Source organism: Ailuropoda melanoleuca, chromosome 13 (assembly GCF_002007445.2).
Source record: "Ailuropoda melanoleuca isolate Jingjing chromosome 13, ASM200744v2, whole genome shotgun sequence".
NCBI lineage: Eukaryota > Metazoa > Chordata > Mammalia > Carnivora > Ursidae > Ailuropoda > Ailuropoda melanoleuca.
In genome coordinates this window covers 6,806,931-6,825,003 of record NC_048230.1, presented here as the reverse complement: position 1 = coordinate 6,825,003, position 18,073 = coordinate 6,806,931, and the positions used below count along the sequence as shown (strand labels likewise).

Here is an 18,073-nt window from a genome sequence, read left to right as displayed (position 1 = left end):
ACTTTTACATCTTGGCAAACTACCTTCCTTCCTTAGTTTCTCACAAACACAGCAATCTATCAGATGTATCCATCTGCATCTGAACAGGGAAGAACTTGGAAGGAAAGACTTGACTATCCCTGGAAGCTGTGTAACTGACAGGTGTAAGCAGGAGACTCCGAGAAAAAAGAAAATGAGGAGTCACCTAATTTTTGCTTAATCTTCCCTTTCCTCAGATTTAGAATGGAAATGGGAAGTAGGGGGACAGGGAAGTGTCCAGCTAAATACGGCACAGATTACTTTACAAGTGTAGAGCTTGTAAGTTATGCTGTTTCCAGCTGCTCGGGGAGTGTGATCTTTAGACGTCCATCAGAACAGCAAAAAAGAAAAAAAAATCCAAGTTAGAGAAGTGGATAAACATGTACGTCACAGCAGAAACCACAGGAGCTAGGCATATGTGGGAGAAAACCACTGGCCTTCTCGACGAATAGATTTGCCCACAACTTTAAAATAGACTTCCTCTTCTATATACAAATCATACTTGTCTTCTTTCCTAATGAGTATCATCTGCTTGAACAAAAAATAATTTTCAAGGTAAGAAAGACAGAAACCAGAGGATTCCATTCACACCTGTACAGAAATATTTACTTCGTAAGACAAAAAACTCAAGAACACGGTACACAGCAGTTATTTATTTAAATACTCGAAAAGGTTGATGATGGAAAAAAATAGGTTTATCATGAGAGTCTATGTCCATTAGATTTATTTTACCATTTAAAAAAGTGCTGCCTCCGGGTTATCCTAGCCAGATAGAGAACACTTTATGACACATGCAGCCACTGTGAGACACTGTAATAGACACGGCCGTTATGGAATGATGTACACTGGGGGAGGAAGTTCAATAGTAGTAATGGTGACTGTTTATTTAAACTAAAAACATTGATAATATACAAATCTTTTTTTCTCATTTGATTGAAAGGGCTATAAAATTCCACATACAGACAAAGGAAGCAACATAATCAGTATACAGGTAACGTCCCAGCTAACTGCCTTTACCTCACTCCTTCCTTTAAAGAAGCACTTCACTCAGCTATGCAACTTTCTAGACTGCACGACGGCTTCGAGGCTGGCCTACCACGAGTGACTGAAAGACGGGTGTGAGCTGACCACGACTCATCTCTTTTTAAAAATGGAGAGAAAATGGCAAATTGTGCCTCATGTTCTTTAAAGAACCCAAAGGATCATTCTGAGTAAAATGTGAAATAAATAAGTGATCCATGAGTAAATACAATCTCTGAGCTGACTTAGACCTAGGAGAGTGAGCCAACTGAACACTAACAATACCACATAAAAACATCTAGAAACATCATTTCTAGAATTCAGTTTGGGAGACCATATCTTGCCTGAATATGTACATTATTTACAAAATATTCCCTTTTGGCCTCTGAAATTTAGCCATTTTAGTTTGGCTGTTAAGCTCTTTCTTTCCATATGCTAGCCAATACTGCAGTTATAACTATCACTAAAATACTCTTATGCATGAATTACAAATATTAATAAAGTAACTCTGCATGTATAAATATCTCAATATTTCTAGCAGAATTTAAAGCATACATAAATACATAAAAGTATTTGTTTTTGGTAGGGCCGGTATTTTTTTTTTTTAATCATCGCTGTTTCAACAATGCTTTGTACATAGCAAAACCCAAAACTGCAAAAACAGTAGCACCAAAACTTGCTCGAAGCCAAAACGTGGAACTCTTGAGGTCAGCTTGTGTCACGTGCCTGTAGTCAGAAAATATAATTAATGTTCAAAACATGATTAGTATGAAAATACCAATTATATAGTAACAGTCTACTTTTAGGGAAGTATTAGCACACTTGTCAGGCTAATTGCATACAGTAATGCTTACCAAAAACATTTATCAATATAGCCACATGTACATTGCTTAGATAATCATTATCTTAAGACATCACGTAGACATTAATAAAGACGAATGTCTTTATAATTACCTACTACTTGGGAGTAATCAACATCTAAAATTTTAGACATCTTCTTCACATGGGAAATGGAGAACGTAGACAAATCAACCTACTACTTTTTAATCCCACCACGGTCCTTCAAAATGAAAGCTAAAACTGAGATCTCACAAATTTGAGAGTCAATTTCATGGAACTTAATATGCGATCTCCAGTGCCCAGGAATCAAAAGCTATCACGTAAGCAGTTAAGCGACAAGTGACCATACTTTTCTAAGAGCAATGCTTAAAGTCAACTTTGGAAACACTGAGCCCCATGAAAATTTACCGAAAAAATCCCAAAGGGGATGGGGAAGATTTACCAGTTTGCATTAATTGGGTTACTGCTGGTTAAAGAAAGAAAATTAAAAACAAAACAAAACAAAAAACCAACCCTGATATTAGTCAGACAGGCAGTGACAATGGTACCAACTAAAGGACATCATGTAACATGATGGACTGAAAGGTAAATGACATAAAAGAAGCCATAGTATGCACGACAGGAACAGGGACAGCCTGTACCACAAACTGAGTTTGTGAGCATGCTCAGTTAATGACACTGCAAAGCACCCTCAAGGGTCTCAAGTATGACAGCTTACCAGAAAGAGGACAACGCTTGAGAGCAAAAGCTGGACTATTTTATTCAAGTGTCACTGGAGTTTTAGTTAAATGAGCACAATTGAGGAGATGTAGGAAACTTATAGAATTAAGAGCTTAGGGAGACTGTCTAAGTCAGGTTATTTTACAACTAAGAAACAAACAGATTTGAAGCCAAAGTCAGACATCATTAAAGGACCAAGACACTGACATATGCAAAAGAGTTAAGAGCCAAGAACATCAATGGTACAAAACGACTTTGCCTCAGTGATAGTCAGAGTGACGATCAGATTAGTTATCACAAAATGCGATCTGCCCATCCTAGAAACAAGTCTATAACACAAGCCAGAGTGCTCCATGCTCATCACCATGGCAAAACAACACACGGCACTCCAATTTCTTATTCTCCCCAGTTCCTTAAAAAAAAAAAAAAAAGAAAAAAAAAAGAAAAAAATCACTCCTGACATATTATTTTACAAAGCAAAGTGATAACACAGGTTCATTCCACCTTGTGAGTTAGTTCCTCCAACAGGCAATGTTTTATTTATTTATTTCAAGTTAGGGAAGAAAATTCGTAGGTTTCCAGTTTTTCCACTTGGAAAAACTCCAACAAGGCCAACCCACTGGTTGTGGGAAATGTTACCTGGCTTCAAGAAAAAGTGGACCATGAGACGACTGCATGAAGATGGAATCTTCTACAGAGCTGACGGCGTGCACCTGGTGAGTAATACTGCCTTCGTCGTCTGCTAACAGCATGGCACCCCACTCAGCTACCCGGGCTCTTAACCTTTTATACACACGCACACAGTTTGCAGTTCACGGCAGAGCTCACAAAAGAAGGGGACTGAAAATAACATCTCTCAATTAAACATCCCACACATAAATTGAGTTGCCATCCTAATACAATGCAGCTCACGCTCTCTATATTTAAAATAAATGTATTCTGTCACAAATTGCCAAACTTCCAAAAAAAAAGAGCTATGGGTACTTTTTAAAAACATTCACATACCCGGCAAGAAAACCTGAGGCTCTTACATACACTCTCTATATATCCCTTCCCGGCTGATCCTGGTAGATCTGAAGCACTAAGAGAAGCCCTGGAAACCGTCCCTCAGCAGTTCCTGACGGTAGCTGCTGACCCGTTAAGTATTCATTCAAAATGAGGCTAACGACCATGAGTCACGAAACGTACTGATGCTTCTAACTACAGACTACCCACAACTGCAAACGTACACCTGTAACAAATTGAGTCCAACACCCCAAACTCATGGACTATCAGAGACCTAAGTCTGTGGCTCCAAATCAATAGAGATGCCTAGAACTTAAAGTGAGAACACAGGCTAAAAGGGCGGGAGAGGTTCTGCTTCCGCTTTGGTCTCTGATTTTTATGCATCTTCACTGATGGAGGATTTTTAGAAGACTTTTTTTAATGTTTATTTTTTAATTTGGGGAAGAAAAGAGCTAGGATTAAAGCTAGCTGTCATCACATTAAAATCAGTCAAAATGATTTCTCACAAATATTTTTCAAGTATGGAATCTGTTTTACACAGTTCCCTTTGTTGTATTTTAAGCAAGTATTACCATTCATGGAATAATATATTCTGACTTTATTGCTTAGTTGACTTTTGCATTTCAAGACAGTAATTACTGGTCCCCCCTGCCCCCATAGGATAGCCCTCTATAGACAGCACAGCAGTTTATATTTACGTATGAGAAGCAATCCAGATACATGGTCAAGATATGGCCAGTTTAAAACTTCAGGCAACGATTAACTCATAAGAAATACTTCAATGACTCCATCAACCTTATAGTGGTTATTTAAGACACCTGTGGACCTGGAAAGCTACTTAGAGACCAATTTTATGCCATTTGCATGTGCCTTTGAAAGCTGCACTAACCAGGCTCTCTCAGTATGAAAAAGCATTTATAACGGATGGCACACTTGTCGTTGCTTAGCTGACTGACAGCACCTGAAGAGAGAACAGTGTCATGATCTTAATTAGATTCCATAAGTATGAGAACCGAGCCATGTTTGTCGTTTCAGGTCTCAAGCCGAAGCAGAGTAATAGTTTCATAAAGTTGCTTCCTAGTTCATTTCTAAACTCAAGCAAAAACAATTCTTCCACAATTCCAAAGTACAATTCTTTCAAAATGACTCACATAAAATATCATTTTAGAATAAATTATCTTATGGCATACTTTTTTTCTTTTTAGTTTATTATTATTTTTTACTGTCAAAAATGTAATATATGCTCATTATAATATACGAGGAAAATAAAAGTCGGAAGAAAAAAAAATCACCTAGAGTCCCATCACGTAAGGCAATGAATTAAAACTTAGGGTATTTCCTTTTAGACTTTTTCTATGTGTTTCTTTTTCTTCTTTTTTTTTTTTTTTAAAGATTTTATTTATTTATTCGACAGAGATAGAGACAGCCAGCGAGAGAGGGAACACAAGCAGGGGGAGTGGGAGAGGAAGAAGCAGGCTCATAGCGGAGGAGCCTGAATGTGGGGCTCGATCCCAGAACGCCGGGATCACGCCCTGAGCCGAAGGCAGACGCTTAACCGCTGCGCCACCCAGGCGCCCCTTTCTATGTGTTTCTTAAATAGCTGCAAATACGATGTGTATAATTTGTACAATTTTATATCCTTTTAAAAATTTACTATTATGTAAGGACTTTTTCATAAATTACAGAATCATTTTAAACAGCTTTATTTTACCTGGTTCCCCTATGGGTGGCTGCCTCATTTACTGGTGACTATAACTAAAGGGATGAATATCCTTCTACATAAGATTTTTCTCCATATTTAGTATAGTTTCCTTAAGAGACTTCCCAAAAATGAATATTACAAGGCCAAAAATGTGTGTGCATGTGTGTGTATAAAGATTGTTTTTAAAAATCTACTGAGGGACGCCTAGGTGGCTCAGTCGGTTGGGTGTTTGCCTTTGGCTCAGGTCACGATCCCAAGGGTCCTGGGATCGAGTCTCGCACTGGGCTCCCTGCTCAGCGGGGAGTCTGCTTCTCCCTCTGCCCCTCCTCCTGCTTGTGCGTGTGGGTTCGCTCTGTCAAATAAATAAATAAAATCTTTTAAAAAAAATAAAAAATCTATTGATATACCAGAATCACATTTTCCTTCTCTATGTGCAATAATTTAGTTCAGCAGTATCTCTTTTTAGAGCGCAAGAAATAATGACTAAATGCTAGAATATAATCCTTAATTAATCATCTGAAGCTTGTCAGAGCTTCTAAGTTCTTAGGTGGAAAATTCTTCCATTTTGGATGCTGCCTTTCTGCTTAGAAGTGCTGAGGGCCCATATGTCAATCAGATGACAAGCACTTTTTTTTTCTTTTTTTTTTTTTTGAGTAGGCTCCACGCTTCAATTCAACCTGGTGATGAGAGTCGCATGCTCTGCTGACTGAGCCAGCCACGCACCCCTACATTGCTACTTAATAAGACAGCAAGAAGGAGAGGTTTCAAACTTCAGGCAATAAAAGCTTAAATTAAGAAGTGTCTGTGTGAACAACGCATATAACAGAGTGACCACATTCCTACGTACCTTTGCACAGAATGCCTTAAAGAAGGCATACGAGATACTTTTGATTCATTCTGCAATTTATGACGTGTATAAGAACATGAATAAAATCTTATTGGTTCAACGTATTTGACCAGTAACAAAAGGAATTGTTATCAGTTGCAATATTTAGAAACAAAATAATCAAATTCTAAAGGGCTCAATGGAATTAAACCAAATAGGGTATTTTTAATACTATCTTTTACAACGTGTCCCAGGACTTTATATCTGGGGTGTAAAAACTATAGTGCAGAGACCTAAAAGTCTGCAAAAATTAGAATCTAAGGAAAAGGGAGAATCCAGAAAGGTCAGATGTCAGTTGCAGGCTCTTATGAGGAGGAAAGAAAAGTTCAGTGGAGCAAACTCAAGAGCAGCAGCGCTGAGACGGCGGGAAGAGCAGTCCCACCCAGGAGCTTTCACCAGCCGTCCCATGCAACTTTGCAGAAATAAGCGTGAATTTCCTAGATTGCATTCTTCTCATCTTTCCACCTGATCCTTTCCAAACCCAAAGCAGAGGTGCATAGATGCAGGAATATGAGTGTTCTTCTAATTTTAGAATTCTATCCACATACATATTTCAAGTAGGAATTTTTAAGTTAATACTTCGGAACTGCCTATGTAACTGTAATGCATGGAATCTAGTTACTAGGGCTCATAGATAGCACACACAGCTTTTTCCTAATTGCAATTACACAGCTCAAGTCAAAAACTGTACCAAGGTCACCAAAACTATAGTTAAGTATTCTGTTTTTAAATATTTCACTTAGGGGCGCCTGGGTGGCACAGCGGTTGGGCGTCTGCCTTCGGCTCAGGGCGTGATCCCGGCGTTATGGGATCGAGCCCCACGTCGGGCTCCTCTGCTGTGAGCCTGCTTCTTCCTCTCCCACTCCCCCTTCTTGTGTTCCCCCTCTCACTGGCTATCTCTATCTCTGTCAAATAAATAAATAAAATCTTTAAAAAAAAATTTAAATATTTCACTTGCTTTTTGAAGTCTTGTGGGCCTCCCTGCTTTTACTCCTCTCAATGTTTTCTTGGTGCTTTGTTTTTGCCTGAAGTATCTTTTCTAATAAGAATGCAATTACTCTTAATAATAATTTTAATAATGACAATTCTTCTAATTGAACTAGTAGGTACGAGATCTTTTAAGGTATTTCTCAAAATAGCTTAAGAAGTCAAAATATACTATTCAACAAAATGAGTTGCAACACACATCATAAGAAAGCTGTTAACTGAGCATGCCTGAATAGTAACATACTTTGAAAAAGGACATAAGTGCGCATCAATGTCAAGAAATGCTTCACCAAGCATAAGAACCAAAATTTATAGATGATCGTAGATACATGGGAAACACAGAGTATCTATATGTTACCTACTGATACTTAGAGATCAAACAAGCAAACTCCACCTTGTGGTGTCCTTTAATATTCTAACCAAATGGCAAAAAAATTAAAACACATAAGCAAACAGCAGCTTACTGAATAAGAATCTATAACATAAGCTCCTGTATAATTTTAAACATAAGACTATGTATACTAATTAAAGGAATAGTCTTGTAAGGACCTTGATACAAGACAACATAGAAGCTTCATATGAAACTAAAACACAGGACAGACTGTGTTGGATACAATAGTTTACATTAACATAATATCCTAAGAACTCTTACATTCCCAGAAGAATCTCTAGAACATTAAGATTTCCAGGTACCTATCCTCTTCATAAGGCAATCCTAAGAAAAGGCAGTTCATTTCACTGTGACAATAATAAAATCCTTTCTTCAAAAAAGGGGCTCCTATAAGTACCATGGCTTTAAAGTACATGAAGGAGCAACTTAGGTGATTATTTAAGCAATATGGGCAAATATTAATAAATGGCTTAAAATAAATGCCACATACACCCAATTTTAAAAATGCATTAAAAAAATAGGGCAAAGAATTCAATGGGTACAATGACTGTCCATCACCCCTTTGGGTCGCTGTAAATACGGTGAACTACGTACTTGGTTGCTAAAGTAAAATGCTGCTACTAAACTTAAGAACTAACATGAACAAATAATTTATATGGCTGATGCAAATAATAAAATGGGATGAAAGAAATCCTAAAACCAAAATACATATCAAAGAAAATCACACCAAAATAATAAATCATAAAATAAACAATTTCAATTAAATTATAGGTTAGGAGAAGTGGGAGGATTACACACAGAAATTAGCTGGGATAGGGACTGAGAGAAGTTAAAAAAATGACAAAGTGACACAGACATACAAATTAAAATGAACACCTAAAGGAAAGGACAAATTAAAGTCCATGGCACACTACAGTATAGTAACATCGTCATGCAAAGTAGGAGTCTTCTGAAGTCAGAATAATAAATACTTGAGAGCTAAAACCCTGGGTAGTTCAAACCAACAATCCAGCTCACTCCTACATAATCATTTTAACACCTTCAGATCAAAAAGGTAATTAAAAATTAAAATATCATCAGAAGGTTTCTTTTCCCAGTACCATAATTTACACTATTTGAAATGAAAGCATTGTGAAAGATTAAAATCATCTGACCAGATATTAATCATCTTCTAAATGTATTTAAATTCAAATAATTCTGGTTATTCATAAACCGTTCTAAAGAAAAACATAAACCTATCCAGATCACAACGGTAAGACCACAATTACTAAAGAACAGAGTTACATGTCAGGTACATAGTTTAACATTTTTCTCACATCTTGAAACAAATATATATTCAATTACATTAAAAAGAAAAATAATGTATTATTACTCTCTACTTAAAATATGTAGTGTCCGTAAACAAGCTCAAAAAAAAGGGGACAATATTTACTGGTCAAAGACAGATAGCTAGGGAAAAAACCAGTAATTTCAGAAATGAATCTGTGGGATTGTGCCTAATATGCCTATATATAAATTATTGGGCTTAAATCCTCTCTTGATCAGATTGTAGCACTTCCTTTTGTAGCCTAAGGGACTAAGGTTACTGAAAACATAATCAAAGTTTAAGGAAAATTTTCCTAATAACATAGTATTTAGAAAGGCACTTAAAGGCAGGTCCATATCTTCTTCATCTTCATATTCTGCCCCAGCTCACAGCAGGATCCTATCTAAAGCAGGTACTTAAGTATTTGAGTGACTAAATCACAGGGGCAGAGGGAGGTAAAGGGAGAATGTGGCCTCAAACAGGTATTATCTCTGGAAGTGATTTATTTCCACAACCAGCATGCTTACAAGTGCACTAAACCAAGGCATTAAATTTGAGACCAACATGTATGTACCAATACCCGTCTATTAATTTCTTTGCAGACATTTAATGAAACTTTTTGCTTAAATAAAAATTTTAAAACTACTTTTTTACACTTCTAAATCAAACACGAGACGTGGCAGATTGCTAAAACCAGAGACTTAAAGGCTTAGCGTTGAGTGAGACTCCTCCCTACTGAATTACAGTGAAAAATACCTAAATGACTTTTACCCGATTAATCAATCCTTTTTCTGCTTTATAACATTAAGATATATCTAGCATGGCAAACCAATAGTGACCAACCACCAAAGGTTACCACAACCTGAGAGATAGGAAAGAAAGGAGGTGACCCCATTACCCCACAAGTTTTTCAGATTCTTCATGGAAAAGGAAGTAGAATTTGGTTGGTGGGAAGGGGAAAGAGACATTTCACTCCTTGGGTGTATGTATTTCTTTCTTTTTCTTTTTTTTTTTTTTGCCTGCAGTTTCACAACGCTAGGCCATATCTTTAGCCTGAGGTTGCAAGCTGGTGGCCTGTCAGCATGTTTTGTTCTGATCAGTACTTTTAAAGATTTAAATTTACTTGCCATTTTGTGAATAGCAGGAAATTTCACATAAAAATCCTGATGTCTAGCGTCCGCTAGAATCAGAAGACCTGGCAACAGCCAGCCTGGACAACAACAAAAGGCCAGAGCTGAGTCGTGCCTGCCTCTTTTAGACAGGGCCTGGCATGGTCCCTACATCTCTCACTTCTCATACTTGGCCACCTTCGTGCGTTGACATTACCCATCCAGACCCTGTAGGTACTTAAGTTCTGGGGCTCCACCCCCATCTACCTTATCTACATCCTTCTGTAAACTAGGGAAACTTCAGTACAGAACTCTTGTTTCCACTGTACTTCTATAAAATTTTGAAACACTACGAGGAATCAGGAAGGAGTTCTTTGAAAGGTATATCTGTTTCCCTCCTTATCTTTTTCATTCATTGCATTCTTGATTACTAGATGTCGGGGGACGTATGCTGACATTACCATTCAATCAGTTCTAGTTTATAAATAGATATGACAAAATGTACTGATTTCCCTTCAAAGATCGTTGTACAGAGTACTTTACTATGAGCAAACTCATCCATTAATACACACCCAACCTTTTCCATTTGGAAGCTGACTAAACCAACCTGAGAATAAAATTGTCACTAAAGATGCAGACAATGAATCAATCTGCAAGTATGGACACTCAAGATCTTACAGAATAAGTAAAACAGATGGATCTGATTAGCAATTATTAGGAGCCAAGGTGGGTTCACCGAGAATAAGACGCCAAATAGATGTCACTTCCTATTTAGATAAAATTACTACATTGGTAGATCCGAGAAATGTGTTAGAAATTACATATTGATTTCAAAAAAACCCTCCATGAAATCTCTTGTAAGATAATATGATAAAACACGGACAGGATAATAAAATATTTCTAATTTACAGAATAATCTTTCCCCAAGAATTTTAAACCTGTGTCATTGGGAAAAGAGTTCTCCGAGGGAATACTTCAGGGCTTGCTGGCTTTGGCTCCCTCTCTCTCTCTCCAATCTCTTGGTATTCAACATTATTTTTTACTAATAACTTGAACGATAAAGAAGACATATCTACCAAGTTTGCAAATAACACAATGCCAAGAGAGATATATAATGGGACAAATGACAGAAATAATGTTTGAAATGACTGAGCTAGAACAAATGGATCAAAAAGAAGAATATGACATTTAATAGAGATACACAGGTATCTGTGTTTAGATTCAAAGAGTCAACTAAAAATGTCAAGTACACAACTGGGGGGGGACACACTGCCTTAATAGTACCTCATATGAAAAAAAATCTGATTCAAATATGAACCCCAAGATTCATATACAACAACAGTGGGATGGGGCTGCTAAAAACGTTACTTCATGCAGCAGACAGGTGCCGTCCTGACTGTGGAACAGGACTACCCGCTGTTCGGGAACTCGTCCCATCACACCTGGAGCACTGCTCTCCATTCTCAGTGGTACCTCTTTTAAGAGGAGCTCTGAAAACCTAAAGGGCTTTCAGACGAGGACAACCACGACTGATGAAGTCACTAAACCATCTAATTTAAGAAAAGGCTGAAAGAAATGGGGATGTTCTACCTGGAGAAGAGAAAATTAGGGGAGACATGATGGCCGTCTTCAAATGTCTGAAGGATTGCTAGGTTGAGGAGGGAGTAGAATAGTCGTATGTTGTTCTAAAGGGCAGAACTAAAACTAAAGGAGAGAAAGTTATAGGGAAATCATTTTAGTTAAAAAATAAAAATAAAGAGCAAAGGCAAAAGCAAAAACCCTCTCCAATGAGGAAAGCCATCAGCAGATAAACAGTACTCTCCACAGGAAGTAAGGCATTCTAATGGGAGGTTAGGCCAGATAAGTTCTGGAATCTCTTCCCACCCTACCATTTCCAACACCGGAGCTCCTGAATGTTGTTTGGTTTGAACTAGCCTTGCACTTTCTCAGACAGTCGTCATGAGAGAATCTGTGTTACTACTTTGTAAGATGCCATTCAGAGGACAGAGGCAGAACTTTACCACCAAATTAGTGTGGCGGTCCCTTCAAAGCAGTCACCTGAGATGGCTGCATTCTTATTCCAGAGCTGCTAGCGCTCAAAACATCATCGCAACTCTTTTTAGAATGCCTTCAAAATCAGTTTCTGACCCACATTAAATATAGTCTCACTGTTTCATAGCCACATCTACTATTTTTGCTGGTGGACACAAACTATCCTACAGCCAGAGCTTAGCCTTCAGTGAGAGTCCAACAGTAAGACAAAGAATGGACCCATTTCCAACCAAAATCTATTTAGCTGGATCATCTGTCTTAATCAAGCCCAGCTCCCAATGACAGCTGAATGTCAATTTCAAAACACTCATTCGTTTTTAGACACAAAATTTGCAGTAGATACAAATTAATAGTACATAGGCTCTTCAATGTTCACGAAATGTAAATCTGAACAATGGAAGCATGACCAGAATAAGAATATAACTTTCCAAGTTCTTTGCTTTGAGGGAATGTAAATATCCTATTAATTTGTTTGTTTGTTTGTTTTGCTTCCCTTTCTAAAAAGCATATTACTTTCTAGGCATACTTCATGTTTTGGGCTCAATCATAAAGACCTCAAAAACTAGTACTACCGATCTTTTGTTCTTTCTCATATTCTTCTGAATCCTCAAAGTTGGCTATTATTCTCATTTCCAGAAGCCATGCTCTTTCAAATAAACATTCCAGGTACTTATAATACAGAAATTGTTCAAACCCAATATACCGTTCGCATTAGTATGGTTTTAATTAAGTTATATTAGTTGAATGTGAGTCCAGTTTAACATTTGGGATCAATATGTCTTTTCGTTACCACAGAAGTTCTAATCTATTTCTACAACTCTCAGCCAAAAGATTTTAATCTCCCTACACATATTATCCTATCATATGAATGACTTAACTTCCTTCATGAAAAAAGAAATCCAAAATCTTATTTTATAGTCCCCTAAAAACATCGTCACCACGGTGAGAATTTTAGTGGAAGTTAGTTGGGCATCGGCTGGCTTATGGTCTTTGTAGTGAGTATCTGTATAATAAATAGTTATCCACTTTTTTTTCTTTTGTATTTTAACAGAATGCCTGGTACCCAGTAAATAAAGTTAAGAACCTGTTAAGAACTGCAGTGAAGATTTTGTTCTTTACAGATTGCAGCAAGTCTGAGTTGAGGAAGTTCTGACAGATGCAAAATGTACACCTGTTGCAGGTGCACATACAGCGTAACCGGGCATGGCTGCGAAAACACACAGAAGGACAGGAGTTGAGTTCTTACTTACAAATACGGCACAAGTTAGGGTGTGCCAACTTAAAAAAAAAAAAGATTTAGGCATAAGCAACACTAAGGAAAAGGACAGTGTGGGGCATGCTAAAGTTGTGCAGAATTCCACATTTACCAAAAATACAATACATAGCAATAGCTCCCTCCTCCCTCCCTAGAGAAAGCCTAAGGAAAATCAGCTAACACTCTTGGCTTTTTTGGAGGGGGGATGGAATGAGGTTTGGTGGAATAAGTATGCACAGCAATAGATGGCACCCTCATGTAAATTAATCAAAAGAAAAACTGAGTTAAGCCATAGCACCCACCGAAAGGACAAAGTTTGCTAGCATTTAAATAACCATTCCCTCCTCCTCCCTCAGCATACACACATGCCTGAAAACCAGGAAGGAGAAGAGTGACAAATACACATAAGGGTCAAAAGACGAGTATATTCAACCCTGAGGAGATATGAACAACATCGTCTTTAATTCATCAAGCACCTTGGCTCCCAAAGGAAATCAAAGTGCTTCATAAATTTCCACTTGAACAAAATACAGGGTTGACTTCATCTGCTACTAAAACACAGCAGCTAAGTATGAAACTCTGGGTAAGGATGTAAAAATCAACAATGGGTCCAATTGGTATTAGATATGAAATTTAGGGAGGCTTTCTGACTCCTTTCTGGTTGAGTGGAGTTATACTAGTTGGGACAGGCACATGGGGCAATCCATTTCACCTCTGTCCTAGCAACCAAAGTAGGGGGCCTCCAGGGACTGCCCAGTGGTCAGAGCCACTCAGACATACAAAGCCAGCACAGCGCCTTGAAGAGGCGCTGGCGCAGAACCCACTCAGAAGAGCGCCACCTGATGAATCAATGCCAGCACTTCCTGTAACACCTGAACATTGTTTTTAAAGGCTTCTCAGTCAAAGGACTGGCCCAATCTGACTTGGCTTAGCTTGTGAGAGCTGATGAGACCACATCGCACGGTGGCATGGTTGTGGAGATTAGCAGCATCCCAATAATGCCTAATTCCCAACATGAAGAAAAACGAGGATTAATTTTTAAACTCTCATAGACTCAAGACATTCCTTTTAAAAACCTGACTTGCGATGAGGAACATATCGATGCTACCGAGCCGCTGCCAGCTGTCATACTGGGATCCATCTGTTATTTTACCAGTTCAGTCTGACTCTTCAACATACGCAGGCTCCACCCACCAAAAAGGAGAGATGCAAAGTATGCTTAGCAACAGGGAGATGCTTCATGAGAAGTCGTTTGGGGTTGACCATATAAGCAAGTGTCCCTGTATGTACATTTATCATATACACACATACACACACACACACACACACTGCAGAACGTTTTAAAGATGAGGACCTGAAAACACAGTTACAGTTATCTACAAGATTAAAACAGCGCATTTACATAGTAAAAAAGAAAAAAGGAAAAAGAAAAAAAAAAACACCACTGTAATATACAGTTAGGCGATAAGCCTGACCAAGCAGTGCGTTTCTGCATAATTACTAAATGTTAATTACGGCAAGAAAGGAGATCTGGTCATCTATAAGAAAATGTCAACAAAATCCCACAGAAGCCATAAAGAAAAAGCAACTTACAAAGCAGTTTTTAGAAAGACCCAGATTTTTCTCAAATTCTCTATCCTATCAGTGTTGCCCATGTCTCGGCAGAGTCTGTCTCTGTAATGGTCCTCTCTGTAGATAACATACGTGAGAGTTTTAAAGCAAAGGCAAGACATAAATAAGGTTCTGTTTATCTTATAGTAACAGGAACGACTTGTCTTCCAATACAAATAGAATTTCAAAGGCTTGCAGCCTTTTTTTTTTTAAGTATCAGTTAACAGAATAGCAGTGAAGTTAACTTTGATTTGAAGAGTCTGCACAAATTAACACCTTTCTGAAAGACTTCAGTTCGCAGCCATGTTTGATTATTACTCTATTTTATACTGCAGTTTTTATTAGAAGAAAAATAATTTAGAGACTAAATTAATAATAAAGAGATTAAGCTAAAGTCCTGAGAAACGCACTGCCTGAAAAACTATCTTGTTACAAAACAGAATTATACACACACAGTACTTGAGGAGAATGCCATTAAGAACCATGCAATTCTAAGGCAGTTAGTAAGCTATGAAAATGTCCACAGTTATGTGCTTATGCATATGCATGTATAGATATACAATAAATGTACATAAAATTCATGGTTCATAACACTTAATGTAAAACATTTATATGGCAGGAATTCCAATTCCAATTACTTTTTACAGCACTTAAAAAAGACATTATATTCTCAAACATATCTATAATTTAAACATTAATTCATAAAATATTTTAGAATCCTCCACATACTCAAGGTCAATGAATCAACAGAAAAATATTAAAATGAACTTTTTGTTCATATGGAAATGTCTTAAAAGCATAAAGCAACATGATGCCAACCCCATCTGACTATTTTTTAAATGCTGGGTCGGGGGCTGAGTTTCATTGTACTATCCTATTACGATAGTGACAGTCTGCTTAAAAATATACAAATCCTGTCAGAAGCATGGTTTGTGTAATTTTATTATGGCACCCAAACCAAACTCGCGTTTACTCAGATTTGTTCCTTCTCATTACAAAGTCTCTTTCTGTTGCTGAACAACTTCTGTGTGACAAAGGTTCCGCCCTCATGGCTAATCATGGCATGCGACATTCTTATGAACCATGCAACATGAAAATGATGGCAGAGCAAGTACTTACGGGTACATGGCCATCGTTGTCAGTTTAACAAAGATATCTTTACTGGGTGCATCAGCAGTATTGCAAGTGAAGGCTTGTGGTGGAGGCATTTTGTGTTTCCTGCAGAAATCAGCAGGTGAAATACTATAGTCTTGTTTAACTTCATGCAGGTCTGACTTTGCAGCTATGATTAAGCAAGGTATTCTGCTGTCCATGAAGTGTTGCTATGGAATAAAAACTAAAATCAAAATCTGATGACAAGGTAAAAAATCACTACATTTAATTAAATGTGTACTGAAAATTATCTCTGGCTAGGCACAGCATAGCCTCAAAGAGAAAGTAAACTAAGAGGCAATGATTGGCACTGGACCAGGGCAGTCTGATAAGACCAGGGCCCATTTTTTTTTTTTAAAGATTTTATTTATTTATCTGACAGAGATAGAGACAGCCAGAGAGAGAGGGAACACAAGCAGGGGAGTGGGAGAAGAAGAAGCAGGCTCATAGCAGAGGAGCCTGATGTGGGGCTCGAACCCATAATGCTGGGATCACGCCCTGAGCCGAAGGCAGACGCTTAACCGCTGTGCCACCCAGGCGCCCCCAGGGCCCATTTTCTAATGCTGGTCACCATACGAACCTATAATAACTCTTCAGAATCACTACAATTTGAAAAAATTGTATTTTTTATTAAAAAGATACCATATTTTGAAACAAAGAGAAACCCATCTAAATTCCTCTATCTTAGAGCACACTATCTTCACTTTTTAAATTTTTGCATCACGATTCTATTATTTTTTCACTATTTTCATTTTTCCTATCATTAGTCCTTAAGCACATGCATTTATATACATTTCTATAGGTGCAGTCATGCTGGACATAGTCATCTAAAAATATAATGCTGAATCTTCCATGCTTTCAGAATTCAAAAACCATTATTTTTAATGGCTGCTTAATATTCCACTGTATTATTTTGTCTTAATTTAGTAAACCATCCTCCTATTGTTAGGCATCTGGATTATTTCTAGTTTTTTTTATTAAAAACAATGCTAGAATAAATTCCTTTGTACCTACAGTTTTTAACTCCTATTGCATCTTGATGATGATCTCAAAGTGACTGAGGACTTTTCAGGCCTCTGGTTTTCCCCCTTGTTTTATTATTATTACTGGTGAAACTGGCAATATATAATCCATGTGCACTGCTTTTTTTTTTCTTTTTTTAAGATTTTATTTTTAAGTAATTTCTACACCCAATGTGGGGCTCGAACTCACAACCCCAAGATTAAGAGTCATGTGCTCCGCTGACTGAGCCAAGTCAGGCACCCCTCCATGTGCACAGAGGTTCTTAACTATGGATGCACATCAGAGTCACATGTGGAAAAAAATGTTTTTAAAATACAGATATCTCGGACTCCACCACCTCAGAATGAAACCGGAACCTTTAGGGATGGGACACAAATGTATTTTTTAAAAGCTCTGCAAGTGATTTTCTTGCATCTCCCTGGTTAGAAAACATCACATTATACAATTTCATCTAACTCCATATAAAGTTACAAACCAAACCAACAGTTACAAAGACCAAAAGAACAACAAACCTTAAAAATCCTAGCACAGTATTCAAAGGATTTGGGGTTACTGACGTCATATACCAGGCACACAACATCACAAATGATCTCAGCCTCAGTCAGAAATTCTGATTCAGAGATATCGTGTAACTTGTAAAAAGAAGAAGATAATAAGAAACATTAATATAATAATATTGATGTTTAATTAAAGTCATGATGTGTTATTATTGCTTGACTTCCAAATAAAGTACTAGTTAAGCATAACTTTTCAGGCTATTTTTAGAGGAGGGAAGTGGAGATAAACAAGTAGCTTCTGATTTTGTGGACTGAAAACAGTGATTAAGGTTTTCCAGTAGTAAACGTTCAGTGACTGATACGTGCTAGGCAGGCCCTTTATGCACACTCTCTACAAAGATAAGATGACAAGCTAAACAGAGAGTCAACTGCCTAAGGTAACACATCCAGCAAGTCATCAGACCAAAATTTGAGCTCAAATATGATTTCAAGTCTATTT

The 18,073-nt window shown here is 37.5% G+C and overlaps 1 protein-coding gene across 8 annotated transcripts in view; it reads right to left on the bottom strand.

Moving 5' to 3' along the window:
* Positions 1-651: 651 nt before the first annotated feature.
* RHOT1 (ras homolog family member T1) overlaps positions 652-18,073 on the bottom strand; it is a 65,659-nt gene continuing 48,237 nt past the window's right edge. For 2 of the 8 annotated variants that reach the window (XM_011230606.3, XM_034641923.1), the window contains 5 exons: positions 17,590-17,709; positions 16,022-16,224; positions 14,885-14,980; positions 13,121-13,243; positions 652-1,764 (listed from right to left, as the gene is read on the bottom strand). In XM_011230606.3, coding sequence (XP_011228908.1) covers positions 1,647-1,764; positions 13,121-13,243; positions 14,885-14,980; positions 16,022-16,224; positions 17,590-17,709 — 660 coding nt within the window. In that variant the 3' untranslated portion in view covers positions 652-1,646. The remainder of the gene's footprint in view (positions 1,765-13,120; positions 13,244-14,884; positions 14,981-16,021; positions 16,225-17,589; positions 17,710-18,073) is intronic. The other 6 variants (XM_011230683.3, XM_034641925.1, XM_011230646.3 and 3 more) reach the window with 3 other exon arrangements.